The sequence below is a fragment of the Camelina sativa genome, chromosome 14 (assembly GCF_030686135.1).
Source record: "Camelina sativa cultivar CO46 ecotype springtype chromosome 14, ASM3068613v1".
NCBI lineage: Eukaryota > Viridiplantae > Streptophyta > Magnoliopsida > Brassicales > Brassicaceae > Camelina > Camelina sativa.
Genome location: NC_141893.1, coordinates 29,920,809 through 29,943,153, shown reverse-complemented (window position 1 = coordinate 29,943,153; position 22,345 = coordinate 29,920,809). Strand labels below are relative to the sequence as shown.

The window sequence follows — 22,345 nt, the reverse complement described above, 5'->3', positions numbered from 1 at the left end:
GGATTTTACCAAATCTATATAATTCACGGTTTTGAACATTGTATCATGTACCAAAAACGAGTTGAAATCAGAGTATGAAACTAAATTAATTAAATGTAAAAGACTATAAAATGTACATGATAAATCAAATAATGTCCTTCCATTGTCGAGAATCATGGGACCTTACTTTGTGAACCATTTTAGGCATTATGTGGAATATCTGCCTATAACGTGGTCCTAAAATTTAAGAATGATATTGGTTTTATGCGCAGTCATAATAAGGAACGTTTGAAACAGTTGAAGCAAATGAAAGAGAGAGGACAATTGGATCCTGAGCTTTCTTGATGTGGTGAGGGATTCTTATGGACGGTCACGACACCAACAATAGTAGTTTGGCGTGGAGTTAACGTACAGCTCTTTGGGCGTTATATTTTCTAGTTGTCTCGGTGTATACAAGGCGAGACCCTTCCCTCGTGCCTTACCATGCTCTTGATATGATAGAGTTATGAACTATAAACTTTATCAATAATTCTTTATACTTATTTATTGATCAACAATGCTGAATACAAGAACCCTAACTGATAAGAAGAGTGAGTTATAATTCTCAAACTCTTATCCGCTCTAACAGAATGTGCATGCTCTGCTCCGGGACCATGACATTTTATTAATTTATAGTGATATTAATATTTCTTTTCTATAACTATTAATTTATAGATATATTTTATTTTTATTTTACTTCTTAAAAAGTTTGAAATTGTGACAATTTTACACAAATAAGATTAGACTTAAGAATGTTATAAATTTTATGGTTTTGGAATTGAAATTTGAATATTTAGAAGAAAAAAAATTATTGGGAGTAAATACAAATACTATAGTTAAATTCACTTATATACATGACATACATAACTTTGAATTTATTAATAATAATTTCAATTTTTGTATTTTAATAGCTTATAAAACAATCAAAATAAACATGATGTATATTAAGAAATTGAAAATTTATAGAAAAATTTTAGTTATTTTTATGTCATGTTATAGAGTATTTTATAATATTATAATTTGAAAATACAACATAATAAATGCTTTATAGAAATGAGTTATAGGATAAATTCAATTTGTTAAAGCATACATTATTATATATATATATATATATATGTAACTTTATATGATTATTTAATTTATAATATTATTAAGACTATAATTTACATGGAGATTTCAAAAATATTATTATCTTATTATCTAATCAAATTTTGTTAATTATTACAGTGGCCCAATTTAGTACCATAATAGTTCAATTTCATGAAGTATTTATATTACTTTTTTTTTCTTTGGGGAAAAAGCTAAAAACGTTAAAACTATTAAGTGAAGTTAAGGAGTTAAAGGATGATAATAGTTGAAAAAAGAAAAGAAGAAATTAAATAACCAATGTCATCTTCTTAGCTTATGTTCTTTGGGGAGTACTACACTAAATAATCTAACCGAGAGAATCTAACCGCCAAAGAATAATAACCGAGAGAATCTTCAGGACTTATTGCCAAGGTCTTTGTTTTTACGGAATTAAGAAACGTTAACACCGAAACCAAACTTGTAATCCTTCTTCACATGATCCACCTGGTTCATTTAACAAGTGTGTTTTTCAACCATTCATTATTTATCATCAAAACCACTCAGAAAAGAATAGTATACGATAAAGTCATTTCCTTTACCTCTGCGGATAGAAGTAATCTGAGTCCAGCAGACAATTGTTCTTCAAGGTAAGCAGCAACAACACCGTTAGAATCGATCTTTCCTCTTAATCGACTCTAAATTAACCAAAACCATAACCATAATTAGAACATTTTTTAGTTGCTTGTTTCAAAACTCCAATGGTACAAAAAGGAACGAGGCATGTACCTGTTTAAACATGCGGTCATACCCCACACTAGCTGTTACATCTTTTGAGATATAGTTGTAAATGAAATCCGTTGCAAGTGACAGCTGATTATTAAAAAAAATTATGAATTAGCTTTTATACTCTAAATAGAATTAAAGATGAATTAATTAATACAAGGCTGGAATGTTCACCTTCTCTGTAACCTTTTGAACATAGTTCATGACAGCCAAACCATTGGAAGAAACTTGCCCAGACGCAACCTGATGACACTAAAACATTCATTGAAATTGAAAAATCTATAAAATAAGATCAAAGCAAGAAAGAAACATTGATAAGCTGTGAGTTGCTCAAATTCCAATTAAAAAGAAACTACTCTTACCATTTTATCAGTCTCGTAACGAGCTGTATAACCAACACCCGACTTCCTATTCTGACCAATCCAGAAAACTTCACCACCCAAAGATAGGTGTGGTGTCACATGCTGCAAAAGAAAACAAATATATCAGTCAGTGAAAAGATGCTACAAAACGATTGTCTAGGGATAAAGGGGAAAGCTACCTAACTATATACACTTGATCACATAATTTGATAGAGATCAGCTTTATAAAAAAAGGTAAAGCATAATAGCAAGGCATAGTAATTCACTTTACCTGAATGTAGTTAGCTCCATAAATTGAACCGTTTCCAACCTGAAGCTGAGTTCTGTAGTCTGACCCCTAAATAAATGTAAAACCGGGATATGTCAAAACAAAATAAAGCTAAAAGCTGTATTATATACCATATAAGTATAAGATAACAACACATACTGAACAGAGAAAAATCATCACCTTGTAATCAAAAGTTAGTTGGCCTTGCGACATATGTTCTTCATTAGTCAGCTGGCAGAGAAAAAGGAACAATATGTTTATAAGAGATAAAAGGAGAATACTATGCAGCTACTACACCGTAGATCAGAACGCACACTAGGACACTTTTGTTACCTGAGCAGTACCCTTGATGGAAAAATTCTCAGTTAAATCACACTTGCCTCTCGCATTAAGTCTACCATCCGTCGTGACCCTTCCCAGAAGCATCAGCTGTTGTACAAAGTTTGTCAATGTTATATAATCCCTGTAGATGGAAATCATTCTAGTACGCACAGCTACAATCAACATAAATATGCATACCTTGGGGTCAACGAAAATAGCACCAAAGTCATAACTGGCAGTTGGAATTTTGATTACTTCGGAATGTTGAGTAGGAACCTCAGTCGGTCCCATCAATACGCTGTTTTGAAACATCAATACAGAGGCTTAGTTTTAAGAAAACACAACACAAGAATGAGATTACTGAATTTGTTAACCAAACATCATCATCATTACCTATGGGTGACAAAAAACTTCTCGTTCACCATCTTGTTATAATCGAAGCGGAAACCCTCGAATAGTTCTGGCTTTAAAGACACTGCAAATTAAGTGAAACCAAACGAGTCAATCAAAACAAAATCCACACATACCAACACATGGTCACAAAACACACCCGAATCAGAATGTGATTTAACAATAAACAAGTCTAAATCATCGAATTTGTGGACTCGCAAACATCAAATTCATACTTAATAATAACAATCTATTGATTCCGATCGTTGGTTCAAACGCAGAGATTAAAAGAACCACGAAAAAACAGAAACCTATAATAATAATACACAACAGAAACCTAATAAATAATACACAGAGAGATTGTGATCTACCAAAGTAGAGAGTTCTCAAAACACAAAGAACGAAGATATCAAACAGTACAAAGAGAGAGAGAGAGATAAAGAGCGAAGACTGAACTGTAAGCTTCACGGTGGAGTTCCTCATAGATGAGGGGGCAAGGGAGGTTTGAGTAATCCACTTTCTCGCCAATTTTGGTCTTCACATCGACCTGCGGCGTAAAAATTGGTGGTGGAAATCCCGCCATCGCTGCTCAAGGAGGAACTGTTTGATTCGCTAAAGAGAGGAAGACGATGACAAGGACGAAGACGAAGAGAGAGTTTTTGAAGGGTTTTTGGTTTTTGTTTGCATCTCAGCGTGTACGTCAAGGGTCTTGTAATCGTGCCAAAATTAGTTTGACCCGGTTTCTTTGATTTTTACCTTTTCTGAAATAGGTCGGAACCCATCTATTTCGGGTCTCATATTTTTATTTTATTTTATTTTTTTGCCAAAAAAACATGTTTATTTTCATATAATTTTTTATTATATCAAGTTGGATTTTCCAAGTTAGTCATTAATAGTATCATAACACGTGTGTCAAATATATTGATGAGATGTTGAAATATGTCAAAAAAAATTATTATTTTTCAAAATAGCTAATTAAAATAATAACATTAAAAATTATTATTTTTCAAAACAGCTAATTAAGATAATAACATTAAATCTACATAAAATTTACATCATTATATCTAAAAACAATTTTCTAAATCAAAAAAGAAAATTAAGAAAACTAATATATTTTCTATTTTATGCTAATTATATTATATGTGTTTTCTCAATTAGATTTTGACATATATAAACAAAATAATAATTTATTAAGCATGTATATTATTATTAATCAAGAAATAGTGAATAGCAAAACTAAAAAGAATTATTACATTAGTTATGTCAAAAGAATTATTATTTTTGAAACGTGATAGGAACAAATAATTAAGAAAATAACATTATATCTACAATAAATTTACATGTTTATATCAAAAGCTTTAATCTGTGAATTTTTTTTCTGATATAATTTTGCTGATCTATTGTGGATCTTTTATTCGCGTGGGTTTTTCAATGGAAGTTATCAGATGCAATGAAATAGAATCAAAGTATATAAAGCCTGCTAAATTTATCGATGATGTAGACACTGATGGAGGTTCCAAAAGTGATTCTACAGTTAGTAGTGTTATAAGTTTCGAAGATTAGTTGGTGGTTGATGTATTTGGTCAGAATCTAGAGTTTTCTCTTCTGGATAATGTCAATGATTCCGGTACTTAAACAAGACATGCTTGCTTGAGTAATTAAGAACCGATTTTGAAATTTGGGAAGTTGGAACGGTAAATCGTCTTAATATTGGTTTTAGACCTGATTTATGTGGTTTTCTATCGAATTTGGCTCGTAAACCGTTTAAATCCAAGTATATAGAGAAATATATGAGAACTTTTGATTCATATAGAAATAGGTCGAGAACTTACGATTTGAGAATATTTGAGATAAGGTCATAGTTATAAGTAGTTTTGGTACAATGCGATACTTCTGAGAAGTAAATAAGGCATCGATCCGTAACGTGATTATGACATATGTTTTGGATTGTTTATAAAGTTTATATTTTATATATCTGAATTATCTACAGCTTTCTATATACCATCATGATTATTATATTCAAATTTTTATTTTTATTATGTTATATTAACTTTTTTTCAATTTCTCAACTTTGATTGGGTTGGTCATTACATCATTTTAATCGAGTAGATAATTTTCACTAGTTGTTCATCCAAAATATATTTGGAGTAAAAGAAATTCATGATTAAAGAAATTATGTCACAAAACAATTCTAGTAATTATAACTATAATTATGCCAAGCAACATAAAATCTATTTAATTTGTTTAAAAGACATTTTATAAGGGGTGATAAAGAGCATATTTTAACAATAAAATAATTTAGGGTTTAATTAACATATTTTTAATGGTGAAACATACAATAAAATTGTAAATGGTTACTAAATTATATGTTGTTTTGATGAATTTTTTGCATGTAAAATATTTTGTAATAAGTTGTGAAACGTTTTTGAAATTTGACAATAATATTATGTGTAATGATGAGTATTTGGCAAAAGTTTTGGTCGAGTATAATTTAGCTTTAGATTATTGTAATAATTGTTATAATATATTAAAACATAAAAAGATAAATAAGTGTATAAAGCTATATACAAATATGATTTTTTTTCTAACTAAAATTATTTATATATTTATTTCAAGAAACAATTTTTTTTTATATTTATAAAAAATTGTTTAGAGTTTAGGATTTATTCTCTTAACTAATTTTAATACCCACATATCAGGCCCTTGTCTAGTGTAAATTAGAAAGTAGTAATAAATTTCAATTTTCATAAGTGATTTAAAGCAAACGTATTTTCAAAAGAGGTGAGTAGTATGTTAAAATTAACCTTTTTACATATTTTTATATTAAAGATAAAAAGAAAACAAATGGTTTTAATCATCAAACTAGGAGATCTTATAGACTACGAGATTGATTTGAAACTATCTTATTGCTTTTCAAGATATACATACTTTCATATACAGTACGTAATACTTGAAGATCAAGTAAAATAATACATTAAGACGTATCAAATAGAATTGTACACTAATTTAATTTGTATAATTCAAGAAATTTAATTTAAAGAAATTCAACCGATTGAGTAAACAAAATAAATCAAGTAAACCGATTTTAATTTAAGTTATTATATGATTGAATAAATCCTCCACTATCTCTGTTATTCTTTCTTTCAAGACTTTAGAACGCGAAACAAAATAAATTGTCTTAAGGATAAGGAGGAGTCTGCGCTTAAAGAAGAAAACAATTACAAACCTAAACTGTTGTTGAAGACTAACTCACCCAGACGCGGGAATCATGTCCAAAACTTTCATCATGAATGCAAAAATAAATGCATCTTCTTGAAGCTTCTCGAATCTGCAAGTTCATCAAACAAACCCTTAACCAGCCACATTGCGAAAAACCTTCTTTAGCTGAACAGGATTGGAAGTCTAGTCTAAATTGTAGAAACTGGCATGTGTTATATTGTTGGGACAAAGGAAAGGACTAATTCCATACCTCCCCGATTTTGAGAAATGCCCTGCGCCAATCTCACATTTGAACAGAAGTATGTTGTTGTCAGTCTTCGTTTCTCTCAGTTTCGCCACCCACTTGGCAGGTTCAGAGTACATAACTCTTGGATCTGTTGGGCAGATAGCAACAATTACAAAGGTCGACGATAGGTCAGAAATAAACCTGAGCCATCTTATAAAAGAGAAGCAATTTCGTTTTCAAATTGTCTCTAGGACTAAAGAAAGCTTACCATTTAACCCAGCAGTTATAAGAATATTTGGATAATTCTGTGCTGTTACCTGTAATATTGTCAACAGATGCATCATCACAGAGAACTTCCAAATCATTTATTGCAGAAAATATCAAAAGAAGTCAGACATATATACTCACATTGTCGACAGGGGAATATGACTTCATATAGTTGTAAAATTCTTCCTTTCTGGGGTCACCCCACTCCTACAATGATAAAAGCCAAATATCAGACACGTTAAAGCACTAAACCATTTATCAAACATTATTAAACAGAATTAGACTACACCTACTTGATTTGCTAAGGAAATCTATCTACCCTTATGGTTATTCCGATTCGCAATGCAAATCACTATAAACACATGCAGATGATGTACTCTGTAATGAAAAAGAATATGCAATTCAAACGTTTTAAGACACTGAACAAGTATCGAACCCACCTCCCATTCTGATGTCGTAAGAGGAATTGTTGGGTCCAGCATTGTTGTCAAAACGTCTACAAAAGGAACTCCAGCGACAGCCACCTTGAATAAGTCAGGCCTCATATTAAGGACAGCACCCATCAGCAATCCGCCAGCACTTCTTCCTTCGATGCACAGTTTTTCTTTCGAGCAATACTTATTTTCTATTAAATACTCAGCACAAGCAATAAAATCAGTGAATGTGTTTTTCTTCTTTAACAGCTTTCCATTCTCGTACCACTGTCTCCCCATTTCACCACCCCCACGGATATGAGCAATTACATAGATAAACCCACGATCTAACAGGGATAACCTTGATGCCTTGAAATATGGATCCACGGAAATCTGTAAGATAAAAGAGTATTTCATAGCTCAGCTCGAAAGAAGTAAAAGGACCGAGAATTTGAGGACCTTAAAAGATATCAGCTAAAAATACCTCATATGAACCATATCCATAAAGCAGCAATGGATCAGATCCATCGAGCTTTGCAAGTTTTTTGTTATACACAATAGACATTGGAATTTGAGTTCCGTCTGATGCTGTTACCCATTTCCTTTCTGTAACATAGTTTGATGCATCAAAACCTCCCAATACCTGAATGAAATACATCAGGTTATCAAATTGATCAAGGACAACCATGCCGAAAGAGAAGAAGACAGATTAGGAAAACAAAACCGTAAAAGCAAAGTAAAAGCCAAAAAGAAAAACCTTGAAATTTTTCATATTTTCCATGTGTATTTCATGTCAATACCACTCATTACCATTCAATGAAATACGCTTATGCATTGCAAATTTTTAAATGCGCAACTAAATGTGCAGAGGGCATAGGAAATAGAAATAGACCCAAAGTAGGGACTTGGCAAGAATAAGTAGTTTACTTACTGTGTCAATCTTCTTGACAACGGAAGTACCACTGTCCATGTCATAGTCATACACAGAAGGAGGTGTTTTCAAGGAACTGTAGCAAAACCTTAAAACATTGGACGAAAACTCAGACTCTGTTGCGTCAACTGAATAGACCGGGTCAACAAAGCTAACACTACGACCACCTTGGAGACCTTCCAGTGGCTGTCCCTCAGCAGGAAGCCTATGAACTGTTATCTTCTGCAGACCCTGTTCACGCTCGAATACTGCTAGATGATCTCGAAAAAGCTGAATTTCCTGAATCTTTACACTGTCCATGCCAAAAATATAGCATAAGTGACTTGAAGTTTAAATGCATCTAAAAATGAATTAGCAATTTGAAAACAACCCCAGCCATTCATGTGGTCTAAGCCAAAGAACATACACAAGACAAAAAAGTAGTTGGACTTCATTTGGGTTTGGGTAGGAACACTGACAATGGCAAAGAGATCCCAACAAAGATGTTTACCTTTCTCTATGTGGAAGCAGAACAGTTGTCTTCGATGTGTCGTCAACTGAACAGGCGACCAATTCTGAGTTGTAAAATTCAGTGCTCCTTCTCTGAATGAAAAAGTGGTTCCCACGATGACTGACAGATGAATCAATGCCATCTACACGAGGAGTCAACACCCTAAGTCCATCTTGAGGCTTGCACACATCAAGTGAGAAGACAAATCTTGTCGTTTTGCTTTCAGATGCAACAAATATATACTTGTGGCTCTCAGAAGCGTGAAGATCAAGAGAAAACATATCATCCTTCTCATGGTAAAGGCATACATCACTGCTCTGCTCTGTCCCCAACTTATGTAACCAAACCTGTTTCAAAGAATATATGAAGATGAGAACATGGAAGCCACATAAATTGATGTTTCTAGTAAAAAGTAACATTAAACTTAGTAAAAACTCAAAAATATGGCATCGATGAGGTGTATAATGCCAAAATCTGATAGAAGCAGGATAACGTAAATTCAAAAAGGTACTTATCATGCAAAATTTAATCCCTGCATTTAAAGTACAACACACTAAGATAGCAGGGTGAGAAAAATAATGAAGGTAAACCTTGTCAGGTCGCAGGATTTCGTCCATAGTTATGTAGACCAAAGCATCATTACCAGCCCATTCAAGATAACAAGTCAGTCCTTTCAGCTGTACCCCCACTGGTTTTAGGGATTCAGAGTCGATGATAGTTACTGTATAAATTTCATCACCTTTTGTGTCCTCAGCATATGCCACCAATTTATGATCGGGACTGGTCTGAAGACAGAATCAAGAGAATGAGACACATCATGTTAAGAAATAATAGAAGATTTTAAACAGAATATTCTAAAAGTAAATAAAAAAATCAATTGCTAGTCCAACCTTGAAGGCACCAATTCGGTAGTAGTCATGCTCTTGAGCCTTGATATTCTCATCCAATATCACATGCTCAGGAGGAGCATCAGGACCAGTTAGCATAGTATCATACACAGAAGGCTCAGTTTTGTTGTCAGGGATCAAACGCCTGCAGTTCTGAACATACTCCTTTCCTTGAAGATATCGCTTATAATAGTAGTAAGGACCCTTGCGTAGAGGCGCAGATATATCATCTTCTTTGATTCTCCCTCTTATTTCACCAAACAGCTGATTCTCAAATTGCTTGGTCCCTGAATGATATATATTTTTTTATCAATCTTCATTATCACAAGCTTGCATAATTCAATAAGTCGCTAGCAAAACTGAAACCCTAACCCTAAAATCTTACTGATGGTAAATTGAGAGACTCACCGGACATGACGTAATCAGTGTAGTCGTTTTCTTCACGGAGATAAGAAAGCATATCGGGATTGCAACGAGAATCGTCACGGAGCCAGTAGTAATTGTCAACCCTAACGTCACTGAACATCTCCATCACATGCTCCACCTTCTTCGCCACAGGAGGAGATCTCGATTCCGCCATGTCTCCCGGTGGTGTTAACGGCAATGATGCAGCTCCGGTATTGTTAGAGGACGAGAAAGAGGAAGAAGAAGAAGAACAAAACAACCGTGGAGTAGGGCGGCGGCGAGGAACAACAAGAGAAACGAGGCAAGAGAGAGGAGTATCGAAGTGGAGAAGACGACTACGAGTCGCGAGAAAGTGAGTGCCGAGAGATACGAGTCCACGCCCCCTTATTATCATTTACGGGTTTTTAGTTGCCTAGAGACTCGCGACGCGTTATTGTTGTTGTTAAAGGATCAGTTAAATCCGGTTTGGACAAACCGACCAATCTTTTTTGAATCCAGTTAGGACAAACCGACCTATCTTTTTCGAACCAAAGTGTTTTATTGACGGTCTATGTTCTTGCGTGGAGAATTTTATTGAACTTGATGAATTTTTCTAGCCTGAGATTATTAACCCAAACCTGACTGAATCGTACTAAACCGATCAAAACAAGCTGCGATGATAAGATTTTGGTCTTACATACAGAACAAAGAGTCAAAGACGAAACAAAACAGGAAAGAAACACGTATAATAATAACATCCAGAAGAAGTCCAGGTTAAAGTGCATCAAAACTACTAAAATTACCAAAGTGTGACATTCACTTTCACAAGAAAATGTTTCCAAAATGGAAAAAAGCAAAAAAACAATGCAAGTGTAAACAACATCAGATGATATACCTTGAAAGAACATAAGCCAATGGCAATGGTGATACTGGCTAACTTTGATCAGAGCAATACGAGACTAATAACGATGTAGGATCATCATCATGAATCACAGAAAATAAGGAACACCTGTTCTTGGCCCTCTCATTTGATTGTTCTCTTCTGTTTCCGTGAAGAACTTCACTTCCCTTTCCTGGTAAATTAAGAATATTTCAACATATCATAACAGTGAGTGATGACCCGATCTTAAGCACTTCCCAGAAACACAGACAGCACAATCAATAAAGACGGCAGACGAATTCTAACGCACCAAGATCTAGAATTTCACATAGATAGATAGTTCCCACTCAACTGTTACAAGAGCTAAGAAACCCATGGAAGATGATCTAATATTACTGACAAAAACATGATTCCAGCTCTATCTCCCCAGAGTTACTTGTCCAAGTTCCAGTAAACAGTAAATTTGTATAAGGTTTGGGTAGACAGACTAGAGAGACAAGTAAATAGAATCCTCTTACGTAAAAGAAAGTGCATAAAAGAACATGATACAAGAGATTGTGGCATGTAGGTCGGAAAAGAGGAAACAAATAACTCACCATGTTGTCATTGAAACTCAATATAGAAGCCACATTCCCACATCGGTAGCAGTAATTAGGTGCAGACCACACCTTTAGAAAAAATATAAAGAGAAGAAACATTACCAAGCAGATTATACTTCCAAATATCCAGAATGAATCACAAGGAAACTAGACACTTACAGTTACGAGACCTTTATCTTGGAACATGTACTTGAGACCTTCTTGTACAAGCTGGTGTGCACGACATACTAGATCAAGATTGTTAATATGGTTAAACTGCACAAGAAGCAAAACCAAAGATCAGGGAACTGAAATACAATTATTTCTTTACCTGGCTTATTCAAATTTCAACCCAAAAAAAAAAAAGATTCATACCTCAGTGGTAACCCTAGACCCGAAAAGCCAACCAGCTCCACGTGGACTGACAGCCCATGTTTCAATATCTTCAGGATCACTCCACATAAGATCACAGAAGGGTCCTTCATGCGGTATTTCGCAATTCCGCTCAATCAGTCTTATCTAGAGGACAAGATAACATCTAAAGTGAGTGAATGAGATTTAATTTATCATGAATAACATTTGCGGGGTAAAATAATATACAATTACAAAAAGCACATTTTAACCTGATCAATTGTCCGTACATCCGGTGAAAGGCCACCATGAACACAAAGAACCTACATTGAGGATACAATACTTTTTTAATATAGATAACAACTAACTTGTACATTTATATAACTCTACGAGCAGGTACATCATAATACGATGCCAAAGAAACTGAGGAAAATACTTACAGTGCCATCTATAATAGCTGAAAGTGTAAGATAGTCAAAAACATCCGTGCAATATCTCCATGCATTAGCATTACCATACTTCCTTTGACATTCGTCATAGAAACCATACACCTAGCAAATGTAAAATTGGAATGATAATTTTAGATAACTATTTAACAAAAAGAACCTGCACGGCACAAAATACAACACCACCAAGTGTAATATGACACTTTAACCAGAACAATTGTGGTCATTTCATACTTTTTTTTGTAGATGTCTCGTATTGTTATGTACAACTTTCTAAGACTTGTCACTATGCAAGTAAATTTGATCATACCGCCGGTAGATCATACACATCTAATTTGCACTAGGAGTCTGCTTAATCGTAGTGAAGGTTTACAACAAAATATTATTACAATCTTCTTCGTTGAGAGTGATTGTTGAAAACTATGATATGGTGGAGGAATAGAAATGAATAAGAAGAAAAGTACTGGTTGCTAAAAGTTCAGATACAATGCATCTTAGTCAATAGCCATATCTACATCTAGCATGGCATTGCCACATGTACAAAATCAACTTTCAACGCAAGTTATAACGATTGAGGAAGAAAATCAAATTTACTTCTACACTAGGAATTGCATGAAGAGCACAGCAACCATAGACATAAGTGGCATAGAATTATGCATACCTGAGTTAGCTGTCTGCTTTCATGATTTCCGCGCAAAAGTGTGATATTGGCTGGATGTCTACACATTGAAATACAAATACAAGAGCGGTTTTTAAAGCTCACAGCAAAGTAAGTTGAATGTATAGAATTCCAGGAAAACAAACAAAATCGAGATCTACTTCCAGTAGAGCAATGCATTTACAGCTTATAGAGCATTCTGAAGGAGAACTATGTTAAATAGTGAAAAGGAAAGATGATCAATAGCATGTGGAAAACATAACAACAGGAAAATATCTATGTATAAAAAACGTACCTTGCTTTAAGAAGCAAAAGAATGGTGAAAACTTCAAGACTGTTGTAACCTCTATCAACGAAATCCCCCTGAGAAAATCCCCAACAGAAAATCAAAACACGATGTATACATACTGATTTCTCGTAAGAGAGTAAGCTCAAAGACCAGAGTGTCTACCATAAATATGTAATTAGTCTCGGGAACATGACCTCCGGTCTGGAAAAGCTTCATAAGGTCATGAAACTGGCCATGGATATCACCACAGACGGTGACAGGACTTTTGACAGGTTGTACATTTGATTCCTCGATAAGAATTTCTTTCACCTATAAATAATAGTCAAGACACATCTTGTGTGGTTACCACCAATCCATCTTAGCAAAGCATTTTCATGAAAAGAAGAAGAAGAAGAAGAAGAAGTCTACTACACTCAAAATAACAAGTTTTGCAAGAGCGTGTGACTTGTGCATCCCTTAAGTGTATTAAATTGGGCTACAGAAGAACTAAAGTTATCCCTAAAACCCCTAGAATTAAGAAGCGAATTTGCAAGTTGATTGAACCAAGTCAATAGAGAGAGAGAAAAAAAACCCTAAAATCCAAAGGAACCAACAGTAAGGTAGAAGAAGAGACCAGATTCAATCTTCTACAAAGCAAAGCTAAAAAGCCTGAATCGGTAAAGCAAAGAATTGGGTTTTGTAGATGAATGAATCTTCCCAGAAGAGAAGAGAAAGAAAAGCACACAAGAACAAGAAGAAGAAGAAGAAGAAGAAGAAGAAGAGGAAGAAGGGCGTACGTATTCGCAGAGAAGCTGAAGCTCGTCCTCAGAGAGATGTTGGCCGTCTTTAACCTTGGAAATCCATTGATCTAAATCCATGGCGGCCTTTAATTATCCTCTTGTGTGTGTAGAGTAAGTGAGAAATTGGTGCTGTTTTGTCGATTTCAACGGCGAGTTCGGACGATCTTTGGTGGAGAATTGAAGCAAAAGATAGATCTAGCAGAGCATTGCTCCCTCCGCTTCGTTAGGGTTACGTAAGTGGAAAGAGGGAGAGAGAGAAAGAGAGAGAGAAAGGGGAAACAAACACAACGAACCAAACAATCTCTGACCCAAACCCAATTTGGTCTTCCCCCAACTTCATAACTCTCGATCCGTCCGATATTTATTATTAATCATTTTTTTTGGTAAATACTCTAATCATCATTTTTTTTTTTTTTTTTAATTTATTACTTTATTTACCAAACTTTATAAACTACATTAGATAAAGCCCATCCGATATGCAGGTTTATAAATTTGTAAATAAAATTAAATTTAATAAAAATATATTATAATTTATTGGATATCATTTATAAATTTTCTTTTTGCTATAATAATGAGTTATATCCAATACAAATATGTTACGTATGTTACCAATAAAAGTATATTTTTTACACTTAGGTATATTATATATTACAAATACAGTAAAATCTCTATAAATTAATACTCTATAAATTAATAAACACTATAAATTAATAATTTTTGTTAGTCTCAATTCGGGACAGTATAAAAAATAACAAAATTCGATAAGATAATAAGATAATAATTTTTTTGAAATCTCCATGTAAATATGGTCTCAATAATATCATAAATTAATAATCATGTAAATTTACATATATATATATATAATATATATATGTTGATATAGTAAAGTATGTAGTTTCTCTTAAACTTCATATCTATAAAACGATTGTTATGTTGTATCTTCAAATTATAATGATATAAAATATTCTATAACATTTCATAAAACAGCTAAAACTATTTAAATTATTCAATTTCTAAATATGCATCATTTACATTTTGATAGTTTGATAGACTATTAAAATATGATAATTGATATTTTTATTCATAAATTTGAATATTTATGTCATGTGTATAGGCGAAGTTGTCTATAATATTTGTAATTCATTATCAATAATATTTTTTAATTATTTCAAATTCAATTCCAATACCATAAAATTTACAACATCCAAAATTCTAATCTTATTTTACAAAAATTGTCTCAATTCATAATCTTTTAAAAATTAAATAATTAAAAATATACCTATAAATTAATAATTATTAATTTATAGATAAATTAATATCACTATAAATTAATAAAATGTCTTGATCCCAACATTATTAATTTATAGAGGTTATACTGTATATTATTTAGCACCACCTAGAAAATATCTATATGAAAAAATTAGATCAACTATTATATGTCTCTTTACTTTCACTTATGCATAATTTCTTTAATCGCTAAAATTGTTGGCTCAAAAAATATTTTTCAAATAAAAAACAAATTACAGTGTATGACCAACCATGGAGAGAACATCGGTTCTGCCCTCCTACCTTATGGAAAGAACTTTGCGTCCAACATCCTCCACCATGGAGAGAACCTCGGATCTGCCCTCCTTCAGTGTGGAGAGAACATGTTCACATATTTTAGCTATCTCAAAGTGGCTTGCTCCAGCAACCAATGAAACTAAAGATCATTTTTCAACGCCACAAAATCTTTTGATAGTAACTAATGTTAAATTTCTCAATGTATTCGTGGAAGTTTCTTTGACACACCATGATTTAGCCTCTGTCTCTGAGCTCCTATAAATCTATTAACAACGATTTATGTTTTTCCAATATATCCGTCTGATATTTATTATTAATCATTTTTTTTGGTAAATACTCTAATCATAATTTTTAATTTTTTTTTAATTTATTACTTTATTTACCAAACTTTATAAACTACATTAGATAAGGCCCATCCGATATGCAGGTTTATAAATTTGTAAATAAAATTAAATTTAATAAAAATATATTATAATTTATTGGATATCATTTATAAATTTTCTTTTTGCTATAATAATGAGTTATATCCATATACAAATATGTTACGTATGTTACCAATAAAAGTATATTTTTTACACCTAGGTATATTGTATATTACAAATACAGTAAAATCTCTATAAATTAATACTCTATAAATTAATAAACACTATAAATTAATAATTTTTGTTAGTCCCAAGTCGGGACAGTATAAAAATAACAAAATTCGATAAGATAATAAGATAATAATTTTTTTGAAATCTCCATGTAAAATATGGTCTCAATAATATCATAAATTAATAATCATGTAAATTTACATATATATATATATAATATATATATGCTGATATAGTAAAGTATGTATTTTCTCTTAAACTTCATATCTATAAAACGATTGTTATGTTGTATCTTCAAATTATAATGATATAAAATATTCTATAACATTTCATAAAACAGCTAAAACTATTTAAATTATTCAATTTCTAAATATGCATCATTTACATTTTGATAGTTTGATAGACTATTAAAATATGATAATTGATATTTTTATTCATAAATTTGAATATTTATGTCATGTGTATAGGCGAAGTTGTCTATAATATTTGTAATTCATTATCAATAATATTTTTTAATTATTTCAAATTCAACTCCAATACCATAAAATTTACAACATCCAAAATTCTAATCTTATTTTACAAAAATTGTCTCAATTCATAATCTTTTAAAAAATAAATAATTAAAAATATACCTATAAATTAATAATTATTAATTTATAGATAAATTAATATCACTATAAATTAATAAAATGTCTTGATCCCAACATTATTAATTTATAGAGGTTTTACTGTATATTATTTAGCACCACCTAGAAAATATCTATATGAAAAAATTAGATCAACTATTATATGTCTCTTTACTTTCACTTATGCATAATTTCTTTAATCGCTAAAATTGTTGGCTCAAAAAATATTTTTCAAATAAAAAACAAATTACAGTGTATGACCAACCATGGAGAGAACATCGGTTCTGCCCTCCTACCTTATGGAAAGAACTTTGCGTCCAACATCCTCCACCATGGAGAGAACCTCGGATCTGCCGTCCTTCAGTGTGGAGAGAACATGTTCACATATTTTAGCTATCTCAAAGTAGCTTGCTCCAGCAACCAATGAAACTAAAGATCATTTTTCAACGTCACAAAATCTTTTGATAGTAACTAATGTTAAATTTCTCAATGTATTCGTGGAAGTTTCTTTGACACACCATGATTTAGCCTCTGTCTCTGAGCTCCTATAAATCTATTAACAACGATTTATGTTTTTCCAATATATCCGTCTGATATTTATTATTAATCATTTTTTTTGGTAAATACTCTAATCATAATTTTTAATTTTTTTTTTAATTTATTACTTTATTTACCAAACTTTATAAACTACATTAGATAAGGGCCCGCCCGATGTGTAGGTTTATAAATTTGTAAATAAAATTAAATTTAATAAAAATATATTATAATTTATTGGATATCATTTATAAATTTTCTTTTTGCTATAATAATGAGTTATATCCATATACAAATATGTTACGTATGTTACCAATAAAAGTATATTTTTTACACCTAGGTATATTGTATATTACAAATACAGTAAAATCTCTATAAATTAATACTCTATAAATTAATAAACACTATAAATTAATAATTTTTGTTAGTCCCAAGTCGGGACAGTATAAAAATAACAAAATTCGATAAGATAATAAGATAATAATTTTTTTGAAATCTCCATGTAAAATATGGTCTCAATAATATCATAAATTAATAATCATGTAAATTTACATATATATATATATATATATAATATATATATGCTGATATAGTAAAGTATGTATTTTCTCTTAAATTTCATATCTATAAAACGATTGTTATGTTGTATCTTCAAATTATAATGATATAAAATATTCTATAACATTTCATAAAACAGCTAAAACTATTTAAATTATTCAATTTCTAAATATGCATCATTTACATTTTGATAGTTTGATAGACTATTAAAATATGATAATTGATATTTTTATTCATAAATTTGAATATTTATGTCATGTGTATAGGCGAAGTTGTCTATAATATTTGTAATTCATTATCAATAATATTTTTTAATTATTTCAAATTCAATTCCAATACCATAAAATTTACAACATCCAAAATTCTAATCTTATTTTACAAAAATTGTCTCAATTCATAATTTTTTAAAAATTAAATAATTAAAAATATACCTATAAATTAATAATTATTAATTTACACTATAAATTAATTATTATTAATTTATATATAAATTAATATCACTATAAATTAATAAAATGTCTTTATCCCAACATTATTAATTTATAGAGGTTTTACTGTATATTATTTAGCACCACCTAGAAAATATCTATATGAACAAATTAGATCAACTATTATATGTCTCTTTACTTTCACTTATGCATAATTTCTTTAATCGCTAAAATTGTTGGCTCAAAAAATATTTTTCAAATAAAAAACAAATTACAGTGTATGACCAACCATGGAGAGAACATCAGTTCTGCCCTCCTACCTTATGGAAAGAACTTTGCGTCCAACATCCTCTTTATCTTCTTTTGGGATAGAGCGAATGGTAACATTATGTTTGCACAAAATCAAAGGTTTGTGACATAATTAAAGAAATAATAGAAAATTATAAGCATGGTAATATATATATCTCAAATAATTGAAATATGAAAATATAAATTAAATAAAATAATCTACAACTATTACAAAAAATTTTAAAATACTATACTAGAAAAAGAAGATGCATATATTAATCTTCCAAGTTTTTTTTTTTTTTTTGTCAACCATTGGGCTACAATAGGCCGGCCCATTAGCCTAATTCCTACATTCGTAGGGAGCGGGACTCGATCCCTGGTGTGATGGTGCCTTGTGCATTAAGGACTTACCTTTGACCACTGCACTAAGGCCACTTCACAATCTTCCAAGTTTTTGGGGTCAACATATTAATCTTACCTATTCTAAACTGAAAAATAAGAAAGTAGGAGTATATTTTGGTTTAAAAAATAGGAAAATTTGTCTTCCCATTAAAAACCGTTTCACCTATAGAACAAAGTTGAAAGTAATATATTTGAATAAATTATTTTGTTAGATGAAAAATATGAGGATCTATATTTCTATAGAAGTGAATATTTACATTTTTTAGAATTTATAATTTACTATATATTTTCCTTAATCCCTTTTCTATTTTTTGTAGAATTAATAAATTAAAAAAATAATTAAATAATGTTATAATTTTTAATTTTATGAATTTTATATATATAATCTCCTTATAATTATTTTAAAAAACTACTAAATTTTTGTTATTTTTTTACAATTATTTTTTTTATTATTAATATTGTTTAAAACAAATTTTTTGTTTTTTGTCGTAATATTAAATTCCCTATTAAATATCAACTTTTACAAATGTCAAAATCTCAGATTAATAATTTGACACATGTCAAAATCATGGTAGTGGCTAACTTTCAAAATCCAACTTCATATAATAAGATATATATATATATATATATAAAGATAAAAACTATAAATATAATTGATGATTAAATATTTAAATTTTAATAATCTAATAATCAATTATATTTTTAGTTTTAACTTTTAATGTCCAGAACTGGATCAAATTCGATTCCAAACTGGTTAAAAACAATTGCAAAATTGAACCGAATAGACCAGAGAAAAACCAAAGCACAATTGTTTTTTTTTTTTTTTTTGGTCGTCAAGCACTCTCCTCCAACTTTCTAGAAAGGCTCTTCATTTTTTTAAGACCCCGCGGCTCGAACATCTTAACTCCTGCATGTATCTTCGGCTTGAGCCCAATCATGAACGCCAACTCCAGCACCTTCTCTATCACCTCCAAAGCATTGGACGCTAGAGCAATGAAGTCTTTACAATACCTCCCAGTTGACTTTTCTTAACGGAGTAGTAGTAGCCTTTCTCCTGCGCATAAATCGTGTGCCACAGAGAAGTTCTCCAAAACCCTATCCTTCACCTGCTCCCACCCCAAGAATGGATTATGATATGTTTCCCATCGATACCATATTAATGCATCGCCATCAAAGCATATACGGATTGCCTTAAGTTTCTCCTTCTTCGAGAAATCTTCCATCTCGAAGTACTGCTCCACACGTTGTACTCAGCCTTCTGTGTTCTCGCCATTGAAAAAAGAAAATTCTATTTTCCGCGTCAGCGGTTTCTACATATGAAAGATTGCATATCTTTATATAATAAGATTTTTTTTCTTTTACAATTAGGCCAAGAATTCAATATAACATAGGATTGTTTTGTATAAATATAATTATTATAGAAAGATTTTCTTTAGGAACTACATGTATCTTTATCGTAAGATTATCTTTATAATTATTTTATGATTAGTATTTTTTTTTATTTCTTGATTTTCTTAAAGATTCCTTTTTTAAATAGAAATTTGTGTAAAATTGATACTTGTCACGATCTTAGGAGTTAATAATTTTTTTAATTGACACATGTCATGATATGGTGAATTAGTAACTTTTGAAACCATACTTTATATAATAAGATTTTCAACAACAACAAAAAAAAAATTTGCCATCCATTTTTTGGTAATTTATTTTTTTTTTTGACTAAAAAAGGTTAGGAGTAAGCGAAACAGGTTGAGAACAAAACTAACTCCAACTCTATTTAGTGTTTATTTTTGGTTTTTTTTTTCTTTCTAATTTGGCTTTCAATGTAGAGATAACTTTTTTAGCAAAAAAAAAAAAAAAAAAAAACATTTTTACGATGGTCTCCAGATTAGAATGGAAAACAGTCATTAATTGTTTGTGGGACATAATTTTACGAAAGGGATATGCGTGGGTTTAGTTTTCGACTTGGTCAATTGGTGATCTTAAGCTCAATAATTTTTAAGTGTTTGGTGGGTTTAGAAGGGTGTAAATGAGTACAAAAAGGTTGTTTGCTTTTGCAGTGGCCAGTGGGTTTAAACTCTCTTTAATGACGAATGAGGTTGGAAGAGTCGTTCATAACCGGAAATTTCGGTAAAACAAGAATGGAATATACTATATATGTTGTCTACGGTGCTAAATGTTAGTGGACTGCTAGGAGAAACAATTGTTTGGAACTATTAAATAGTGGGACAAATTAAAATTAAAAAAAAAATGTGGAGAGGGTATTCGAACTACGAACTACAAATTTGAAAATATATCGGTCGACTCTCATTGTCTATATGATGAACTTGTATCTTGTGATGACGAAACTGTGGAAAAAATTGCTCAGAAAATTCAAAGAAAGTTTTTAAAGTACCGGGAAGATTGCAGTCTCATTTTAAACTAATGGAAGCCAGATTTGGGAGATAGTGTTAATATATAATCTGTTTCTAAATAAAAGCTGAAGCAGTTGTTCACTTGTATTATTTTTACTTGTATAGATTCTTCATTCTTGGAATGTGATGATGACATTGATAAGAAGTCCATTAATCTTACTGTATATCAAGAATCATGTAATTTTCTCACATGTAACTTATGCGGATGTATGTATGTGGAAATATTATTTGACAACGAAAGACTGAAATATATAGACGTTCATGTGTCCCTTGCATTTTGTAGAGGAGCTTTCACGACTTGCACTATCTGTTTTGGGAAATTTGAGGAGAGATAGTGTAAGCAATCACTAGCAAGTAACAAACCAAACATTGTCGAGTTTTTCTAAGATACAACATCAAAATGAAGAGAGAGAAAGAAAAAAAAAACTAAAAGAGCAAAAAAAAACTGAAACATAAACAAAGAAAAACTAAATTAACGCTAAAGTGAACGCTCCTGCATATTCAGGTCCTCCAAAAGTAAACTCGTGTTGCTCGTGGTCTTGATGTTGTAGTAGGTGGGATTCGTCTCTTCGACTGTAGGTCGGCTGGAAATGCGGGGTGTCAACAATAATTCCCAGATCGCGATTTCCTTGTAATCACAGTTTGAGGTAACTATTGAGATGATTTCTTTGATTAATCCTAATCATGCAACAAGTTCACTGATAAGTTTGTTTGTTTTCTTTTTTTGGTATGTTGCAGGTATCTCTCTAAAGCGTTGGATCAATATATCTTTGAAACTATGTAATCAGTAGATCTTTCTCGTGTTTTAAAACTATATATGTAACTAGGTGATAGCCTAGGAGTTGTTTGAGTTATTACATAATCGCTATTCTATTTTGAAGAAATAACATAAACTAACATGTTACTATCATTTTAGTTTTTTTTTTGTACATCA

General features: G+C 31.2%; 3 protein-coding genes and 1 long non-coding RNA gene across 5 annotated transcripts; 1 reads left to right on the top strand and 3 right to left on the bottom strand.

Moving 5' to 3' along the window:
- Positions 1-1,192: 1,192 nt before the first annotated feature.
- On the bottom strand, positions 1,193-3,932 carry LOC104742570 (putative mitochondrial import receptor subunit TOM40-2). Of its 2 annotated transcripts, none has more exons than XM_010463583.3 (11): positions 3,667-3,932; positions 3,214-3,295; positions 3,019-3,118; positions 2,833-2,928; positions 2,680-2,730; positions 2,503-2,568; positions 2,232-2,333; positions 2,044-2,121; positions 1,873-1,956; positions 1,686-1,781; positions 1,193-1,590 (listed from the first exon to the last, which is right to left on the bottom strand). In XM_010463583.3, the coding sequence occupies exons 1-11, from the start codon at positions 3,791-3,793 to the stop codon at positions 1,537-1,539; spliced, it is 936 nt and encodes a 311-aa protein (XP_010461885.1). In that variant the 5' UTR covers positions 3,794-3,932; the 3' UTR covers positions 1,193-1,536. The 2 variants fall into 2 exon arrangements, with proteins under 2 accessions (XP_010461885.1, XP_010461886.1); XM_010463584.3 differs by having other exon boundaries at positions 2,044-2,112; positions 3,667-3,915.
- A 2,361-nt stretch (positions 3,933-6,293) lies between these two features.
- LOC104742569 (uncharacterized) lies at positions 6,294-11,083 on the bottom strand. The gene is made up of 11 exons (XM_087483481.1): positions 10,052-11,083; positions 9,647-9,930; positions 9,347-9,541; positions 8,757-9,103; positions 8,267-8,558; positions 7,820-7,978; positions 7,363-7,728; positions 7,064-7,129; positions 6,924-6,972; positions 6,680-6,803; positions 6,294-6,538 (listed from the first exon to the last, which is right to left on the bottom strand). Exons 1-11 carry the CDS (start codon positions 10,440-10,442, stop codon positions 6,460-6,462), a joined length of 2,352 nt encoding a protein of 783 aa, XP_087339607.1. The 5' UTR covers positions 10,443-11,083; the 3' UTR covers positions 6,294-6,459.
- On the bottom strand, positions 10,705-14,406 carry LOC104742568 (phytochrome-associated serine/threonine-protein phosphatase 1). Its single transcript, XM_010463581.3, has 10 exons — positions 14,006-14,406; positions 13,392-13,538; positions 13,236-13,303; positions 12,944-13,001; positions 12,277-12,387; positions 12,109-12,159; positions 11,861-12,004; positions 11,666-11,761; positions 11,504-11,575; positions 10,705-11,100 (listed from the first exon to the last, which is right to left on the bottom strand). The coding sequence occupies exons 1-10, from the start codon at positions 14,084-14,086 to the stop codon at positions 11,017-11,019; spliced, it is 912 nt and encodes a 303-aa protein (XP_010461883.1). The 5' UTR covers positions 14,087-14,406; the 3' UTR covers positions 10,705-11,016.
- Positions 14,407-18,455: 4,049 nt separating this feature from the next.
- On the top strand, positions 18,456-19,376 carry LOC147928806 (uncharacterized). Its single transcript, XR_015579386.1, has 2 exons — positions 18,456-18,718; positions 18,925-19,376. It is a non-coding gene; the product is annotated as an uncharacterized LOC147928806 (long non-coding RNA).
- Positions 19,377-22,345: the final 2,969 nt, after the last annotated feature.

Coding starts and splice junctions, on each gene's coding strand:
- LOC104742570 (XM_010463583.3), bottom strand. CDS start 3,793: ATGGCGGGATTTCCACCACCAATTTTTACGCCGCAGGTCGATGTGAAG. Junction 3,296..3,666: donor ACTCCACCGTGAAGCTTACA/GTTCAGTCTTCG, acceptor CTTAATTTGCAG/TGTCTTTAAAGCCAGAACTA. Junction 2,569..2,679: donor AACTAACTTTTGATTACAAG/GTGATGATTTTT, acceptor ACATTTATTTAG/GGGTCAGACTACAGAACTCA.
- LOC104742569 (XM_087483481.1), bottom strand. CDS start 10,442: ATGATAATAAGGGGGCGTGGACTCGTATCTCTCGGCACTCACTTTCTC. Junction 9,104..9,346: donor AAATCCTGCGACCTGACAAG/GTTTACCTTCAT, acceptor TCTTTGAAACAG/GTTTGGTTACATAAGTTGGG. Junction 6,804..6,923: donor TATAACTGCTGGGTTAAATG/GTAAGCTTTCTT, acceptor TCTGCCCAACAG/ATCCAAGAGTTATGTACTCT.
- LOC104742568 (XM_010463581.3), bottom strand. CDS start 14,086: ATGGATTTAGATCAATGGATTTCCAAGGTTAAAGACGGCCAACATCTC. Junction 11,762..11,860: donor GGTCTAGGGTTACCACTGAG/GTATGAATCTTT, acceptor CTTCTTGTGCAG/TTTAACCATATTAACAATCT. Junction 11,101..11,503: donor TGAGTTTCAATGACAACATG/GTGAGTTATTTG, acceptor TTAATTTACCAG/GAAAGGGAAGTGAAGTTCTT.